This window comes from Haliotis rubra, unplaced genomic scaffold, assembly GCF_003918875.1.
Source record: "Haliotis rubra isolate DU_JTF1 unplaced genomic scaffold, ASM391887v1 Scf925, whole genome shotgun sequence".
Taxonomy (NCBI): Eukaryota; Metazoa; Mollusca; class Gastropoda; order Lepetellida; family Haliotidae; genus Haliotis; species Haliotis rubra.
In genome coordinates this window covers 164367-171714 of record NW_025767663.1, presented here as the reverse complement: position 1 = coordinate 171714, position 7348 = coordinate 164367, and the positions used below count along the sequence as shown (strand labels likewise).

At 44.5% G+C, this 7348-nt stretch overlaps 1 protein-coding gene across 1 annotated transcript in view; it reads right to left on the bottom strand.

Annotated features, from left to right (window-relative positions):
* Positions 1-201: 201 nt before the first annotated feature.
* The window catches only part of LOC124264458 (son of sevenless homolog 1-like), a 36116-nt gene continuing 28969 nt past the window's right edge, over positions 202-7348 (bottom strand). The window contains exons 19-23 of the mRNA XM_046699200.1: positions 6814-6931; positions 6081-6253; positions 3448-3564; positions 2667-2907; positions 202-1312 (exon numbers count right to left, since the gene is read on the bottom strand). Of these exons, the coding sequence (XP_046555156.1) occupies positions 888-1312; positions 2667-2907; positions 3448-3564; positions 6081-6253; positions 6814-6931 (1074 nt within the window). The 3' untranslated portion in view covers positions 202-887. The remainder of the gene's footprint in view (positions 1313-2666; positions 2908-3447; positions 3565-6080; positions 6254-6813; positions 6932-7348) is intronic.

Genomic DNA, 7348 nt, shown 5'->3' with positions numbered 1-7348 from the left:
CTAGTCACCTTGTCTCACAGATAATGCTCTCAACAACCTCATCACTTCATCTTGTAGTCGGCTTCATCCCACAGTGCAGGGTCAGGTGCTCATAGTAGGATCAAAAAAGTAGGATCATCCGGAATGCGATTTCCATTTGTGAAAATAAATAATCAGCACCCTTTAATGGTCATAGCTAGAAGCACTGGTAACCTTGGTTGGTCCTGCTTTGCAACTCAAAAGAAATTTTATTCAAAAGGATTGATTTGTTCATGAGAACTGACAATAAAGAGATCCTTTCACACACTGGCACTATGAGTCAAGCCAAATCTTACTAAAGATTAGAGGTTCTCAACCATCCAGGCTGTTGTGAGCATTGCCATAGTACGTGAGCAATATGGGCATTTGTAGGAAGCAATCCTGACTGTAGGTTATTCAATAACAACAACAGCTTGTCCAAGACAGTGGGTTAGTCTTGTCACACAAGCTAATCATGATATCTGTAGTTATATTCACATTCAGGTGTCACTATATCACCATTCTTGCTATTGGCATCACATTTCAAGCATCACCATTTTCATCAGTATTTTCCAAGCCTGCTTGGGTTATTTGTTCACAGTTTTCCTTCCATGAAGATCCTCTTCAATCACTGCAGATAATGAATCACACTTTGAAGGGCACAGCAAAATAATGATGTCCCTCACAGAAGTCGTCTTTACAATATGTTTAGACAGCACACATCAACAACAAATCCCCACCACTCCCCTATATTGCTGAATGGACTCTTCCATATTGTCATACTGGAAGATACTATTACGGTGAAAGAGGGAGGTATAGTGGGCAAGGTGATTGTTGAGTGCCGCACTGTTTGATTTCAATCAAGTCTTTGTATCACAATCTAGTCAGTCCTAGCTACTTTGTTTGCGTGAATGTACAAATTTGTAAGTCTTAGGCGGCAGTACAGGAGTGTCTCTATCTTCACCGTTAAGGTCCAAAAAGTTATAGCCCCTGTCGGAGTTATGCCTAGGCAAAGTGGCGATATGTCCACTGTGAGCAGAGCGAGGATGGGAAACGCTAAGTGATCGGGGCAGTGTATTGTTCACATTACAGTCTCGCATGGAGTCCCGTCTAGGGGGCACAGGTGGGGGTTTATCACTGTCCTGCCGTGGGGTTGGGGGAGGTGGGTCACACGGGTCCGTGACCGAGTTGCGGGGTTTGCGTCTGGGCGGGAGGGGAGGTGGTTGCAGTGGGTAGTTGCCGTCTTCAGGGATGGCAGCAGGAGTAGACACGGAGCTTGCTAGACTTGTACTGCTGATGCTCAAAAACCCAGCATCTGAAATAGGAAAGAAACTCTTAGATTTATAAATTGTTCCCATAGCAACTGTATTTCGCATTGTACCATGAAATGATCATTGTCCATACTTCTCATATTTGTGCACATATTCCTCCATTTAAAGTGAACAGTTCCAGTGATATCAGTGTCAATTTCACCCTCAAATGGTATTGTTTTTCATCAATTTTCAGTCTCGAAGTATAATTGAAGTTAATCAAGAAATTTCTTAATCCAAATGATTTCAATTAGAAAGTACAGTCTGGATTAACTATGTTCCACTGAATTAAACTACAAACAAACTTTTACAAACCAGGGCCTAGATTTTCTAAGCTCTCTTACAGCTAAGATAGTGGTAAGTTAATGTTAATCTATGGCACTTACGACCATCTTAACACTAAGAGAGCTTCGAAAATCTATGTCCTGGTACACCTGTAACTGAAAGAACAACTACAGAGAAAAACCACTGTAATATCAAGTGAGAAAAAAGATTGTCTGTTTGCTGCACTCAGCAAAATTCCAGCTATGTGACCGTGGAATGTAAATAATGGAGTCTGGACCAAACAAACAAGTGCTGGATATTGTGAGCCATGACACATGCTGTTGGGAGTACAATGACTCTCAATCAACTAAGTTCCTAAGAGAGATCACCGTATCCATTTGGTGAGCTCTTACAACCAGCAAAGGTGCAACATATACTCATATACGCCGCTTTTAGCAATATTCCAGCAATATCACGGTGGGGGACACCAGAAATGGGCTTCACATATTGTACCCATGTGGGGAATCGAACCCGGGTCTTCGGCGTGACGAGCGAACGCTTTAACCATTAGGCTACCCCACCGCCTCATATACTCATAGAAACGAATAAGGGAACACATGAAAGAACAAGTGTTCCTTTATATATTTCCAGAATTTCACACAGTGCAATACATACCTTGTGAAGAAACCTAGAAAAGAATAAAGGAACACTGTGTGTTCATGTGTTCCCTTATTTGTTTCCATGAGTATATCTTCAAGTTTGTGATTACACCTTGTCAGTAAACCACAGATTCTAGTACTCTATTTTGGCTTGAGTCCCATCGGGGATGTGAACCCATACTGTCAAAGGCATCTAATAACCAACACACAAAGTGTAATCCAAAATATATGTTATTATTATAAGTTATTGTGGCTTTCCCATTCTTACGAGGTACCCCTTCACCGCTGGGTGGATGTTACAACCAACCACTTTCTGAAAGGCATTGTGTATTTAGAAACAAGCACATGTCCTTAAGGACTCATATTCTCATCCGGAATCCTACAGCAATACCACCCCGCTTTCATTAACTGTATCTCCGACTTTGTCTGTACTTACTGGCAATTCCATGATCAAACACACTGTTGAAGCTGCTCCCAGTGGCAGTGTGCGGTGGGGTCAGGGGACTGCAGGGGGTGAGAGGGGGCGTGGCAGCAGCCTCATTGGGCTCTGTATCTTCTGGGCTCTTCACTGGAGCAGGGAAGCCAATAGGGAAGACACTCCGGGTTGATGTGCTGTGTCGGTTAGCCATGGGTTTGACACCAGGGGACTTTAACGAGTACTCCAGAAACTTCTTGGGCTGTAAGCAGTGGCATAGTGTCATTGAAAACATCCATAGTTTGACATTTACTTTAGGACAAGTACAGTGTCTGGAAGAGACTCCACAGTCCAGCTTGGATCACCAAATATATTTGACAGTGTTCCAAATTAACATCCTTGAGATGTTTTCCAATGGTATTCGACTTTGGGGCACCCTTAATCTGTAACTGTCAGCATTCGGCGTATGGCAAACTCCCTGAGTGAATGAGTGAGTCAGTTTGGTCTTTCACCGCTTTTAGCAATATCACGGCAGCGGACACCAGTCATGGGTTTCACTCATTGTACCCTAGTGGTGAATCGAATCCAGGTCTTCAGCGTGACGAGTAACGCTTTCACCACTAGGTTACCCCACCACCCCTCAAACACCTTGAACTTACAAACACCTCAAACACCACTTTTAGCAATGTTCCAGCAAAAATCATGGCAGGGACACTAAGAAAAGGTTTCACACACTGTACCCAGGAATAGAACCTGGTGTCCCACAATGCAATACAAGAAATAGAAAAGGAAAAATACTTACAAACTTGGGCACCTGTTTGGCTCCTCTTGGTTCTATCTCCAGTGACTTCGCATACAACATGTCATTGAAGTCTTTCTCAGACATGCCTTCCAGAGGATTCAAGTTCTCAAAAAATTCCTGGAAAAAAAATGGAAAGTATCACAACACATTTCACTTTCTCCCATCCAAACCCACTAGAAACACCAGGAATTCCCTACTCTGATGGAGGTCTCTGTACACAGTATGACAGTTTCCCTACCCTGATGGAGGTCTCTGTAGACCGTGTTTCCCTACCCTGATAGAGGTCTCTGTACACAGTATGACAGTTTCCCTACCCTGATAGAGGTCTCTGTAGACAGTATTTCCCTACCCTGATGGACGTCTCTGTAAACAGTATGACAGTGTTTCCCTACCCCAATGGACGTCTCTGTCGGCCGTATGACAGTGTTTCCCTTCCCTGATAGAGGTCTCTGTAGACAGTATGACAGTGTTTCCCTACCCTGATGGACGTCTCTGCAGACAGTATGACAGTGTTTCCCTACCCTGATGGACGTCTCTGTAGACAGTTTGACAGTTTGTTTGAGTGGCATTTTAGAAGTTGAGACGTACAATATATGACAAGTTTTATGGATAACAACTTCTTTATTTTCGTGAGTGCGACATTTCGATACAGATTCTTGTACCGTTGTCAAGCAAGAGTTTGACAGTGTTTCCCTACCCTGATGGATGTCTCTGTAGACAGTATGACAGTGTTTCCCTACCCTGATGGGGGTCTCTGTAGACAGTATGACAGTGTTTCCCTACCCTGATGGGGGTCTCTGTAGACAGTATGACAGTGTTTCCCTACCCTGATGTAGGTCTCTGTAGACAGTATGACAGTGTTTCCCTACCCTGATGGAGGTCTCTGTAGACAGTATGACAGTGTTTCCCTACCCTGATGGGGGTCTCTGTAGACAGTATGACAGTGTTTCTCTACCCTGATGGAGGTCTCTGTAGACAGTATGACAATGTTTCCCTACCCTGATGGGGGTCTCTGTAGACAGTATGACAGTGTTTCCCTACCCTGATGGGGGTCTCTGTAGACAGTATGACAGTGTTTCCCTACCCTGATGGACGTCTCTGTAGACAGTATGACAGTGTTTCCCTACCCTGATGGGGGTCTCTGTAGACAGTATGACAGTGTTTCCCTACCCTGATGGACGTCTCTGTAGACAGTATGACAGTGTTTCCCTACCCTGATGGGGGTCTCTGTAGACAGTATGACAGTGTTTCCCTACCCTGATGGACGTCTCTGTAGACAGTATGACAGTGTTTCCCTACCCTGATGGAGGTCTCTGTAGGCCGTATGACAGTGTTTCCCTACCCTGATGGACGTCTCTGTAGACAGTATGACAGTGTTTCCCTACCCTGATGGACGTCTCTGTAGACAGTATGACAGTGTTTCCCTACCCTGATGGGCGTCTCTGTAGACAGTATGACAGTGTTTCCCTACCCTGATGGACGTCTCTGTAGACAGTATGACAGTGTTTCCCTACCCTGATGGACGTCTCTGTAGACAGTATGACAGTGTTTCCCTACCCTGATGGAGGTCTCTGTAGACAGTATGACAGTGTTTCCCTACCCTGATGGAGGTCTCTGTAGACAGTATGACAGTGTTTCCCTACCCTGATGGGCGTCTCTGTAGACAGTATGACAGTGTTTCCCTACCCTGATGGACGTCTCTGTAGACAGTATGACAGTGTTTCCCTACCCTGATGGAGGTCTCTGTAGGCCGTATGACAGTGTTTCCCTACCCTGATGGAGGTCTCTGTAGACAGTATGACAGTGTTTCCCTACCCTGATGGACGTCTCTGTAGACAGTATGACAGTGTTTCCCTACCCTGATGGGGGTCTCTGTAGACAGTATGACAGTGTTTCCCTACCCTGATGGACGTCTCTGTAGACAGTATGACAGTGTTTCCCTACCCTGATGGGGGTCTCTGTAGACAGTATGACAGTGTTTCCCTACCCTGATGGAGGTCTCTGTAGACAGTATGACAGTGTTTCCCTACCCTGATGGACGTCTCTGTAGGTCAGTATGACAGTGTTTCCCTACCCTGATGGACGTCTCTGTAGACAGTATGACAGTGTTTCCCTACCCTGATGGACGTCTCTGTAGACAGTATGACAGTGTTTCCCTACCCTGATGGACGTCTCTGTAGACAGTATGACAGTGTTTCCCTACCCTGATGGAGGTCTCTGTAGACAGTATGACAGTGTTTCCCTACCCTGATGGATGTCTCTGTAGACAGTATGACAGTGTTTCCCTACCCTGATGGACGTCTCTGTAGGCCGTATGACAGTGTTTCCCTACCCTGATGGAGGTCTCTGTAGACAGTATGACAGTGTTTCCCTACCCTGATGGATGTCTCTGTAGACAGTATGACAGTGTTTCCCTACCCTGATGGACGTCTCTGTAGGCCGTATGACAGTGTTTCCCTACCCTGATGGAGGTCTCTGTAGACAGTATGACAGTGTTTCCCTACCCTGATGGACGTCTCTGTTGACAGTATGACAGTGTTTCCCTACCCTGATGGACGTCTCTGTAGACAGTATGACAGTGTTTCCCTACCCTGATGGAGGTCTCTGTAGACAGTATGACAGTGTTTCCCTACCCTGATGGAGGTCTCTGCAGAGAGACAGTAAGGTTGGTTCTGGTACTGTTGAATCTCCCCTGTTATCTCTGCCACCTTTCGTCTCTTGCTGAAGTTAATCAGCCCTGGATGCCGGTTTTGCAGGAAGTCTGGGTTTCCTTCTTCAGTTTTCAGGATATTTGTCAGGTACATACCTGGCAGTAAGTAAATCAGATATGCCCTCATGAATATAAACAGTAAATGAAAAAAACAACATTCCTCAAACTAAACATGTACATACAGCTGTTTATAATGCACACACACTTATATATATATTCAAACTATTTCCAAAAATAGGTGAGGTGAAATGGGGTTTAAAGTCGTACTTAAGAATATTTCGCTCATATGAAGATGTGCATGCATGTGTATGTGTGGCTGCTTGTCCTAGCCCAGACTTCAGCTGGTTTTATAGTGCTAGCTCACTGAGATACCATGCCGCAGTTAGGCATGAATACCCCACTCGTATATAATACTGACTCCGAGCCGATCAGTCCTAGTTGTAACTATTAATGCCAAGCGCCGGTCAGGGAACAATAAGTACCATATTGTAACCTCTTTTGGTATGACGCATCCGAGGATTGTTTACAAAAATAAACTCATACTGTAGCATATGAAATGGGTATAGTGAACTATGGTTATAACAAACTTTGAAAGCGCAGCTAACCGTACGTCTTATAGCAGTTACAGCTTCAAATCAAGTCTACATGCTACTTACCCAAGAATGGCACACAAGGTGGGTTTATTGAGCGGAGTTTAACTTTGTACTTCTGCAAATGATCAGAGTTGAGTTCATTGGCTTCATCATATGCCCGGAGGTACTTGTTAGGAATCTCCTACAAAACAAGCAGTTGAGTGTCCTGTTAGTCACTTGTATTCAGCTGTAATAATGAATTCAACCAAGGCACTAGTAGCACCAACATCACACCAGAATGAAACCCTCATGTTAAATCTAAACCCGGCTTTCTTCAGACCTCATAATTAGTACTATCTACAATCGATCAGTTTCCCTACTTTATATGCAGAAAAACAAGTCATACCCATTTAAACCCATGAGTGAGTGGAGTGGGTGAGTTTAGTTGTACGCTGCACTAAGCTATATTCCATCTATATGGCGGAGGTCTGGACCAGATAATCCAGTGATCAACAACATGAGCATCGAACTACGCAACTGGGATACGATAAAATGTGTCAACCAAGTCAGTGAGCCTGACCACCCGATCCCTTTCTCCGCCTCTTACAAGCATGAGTTA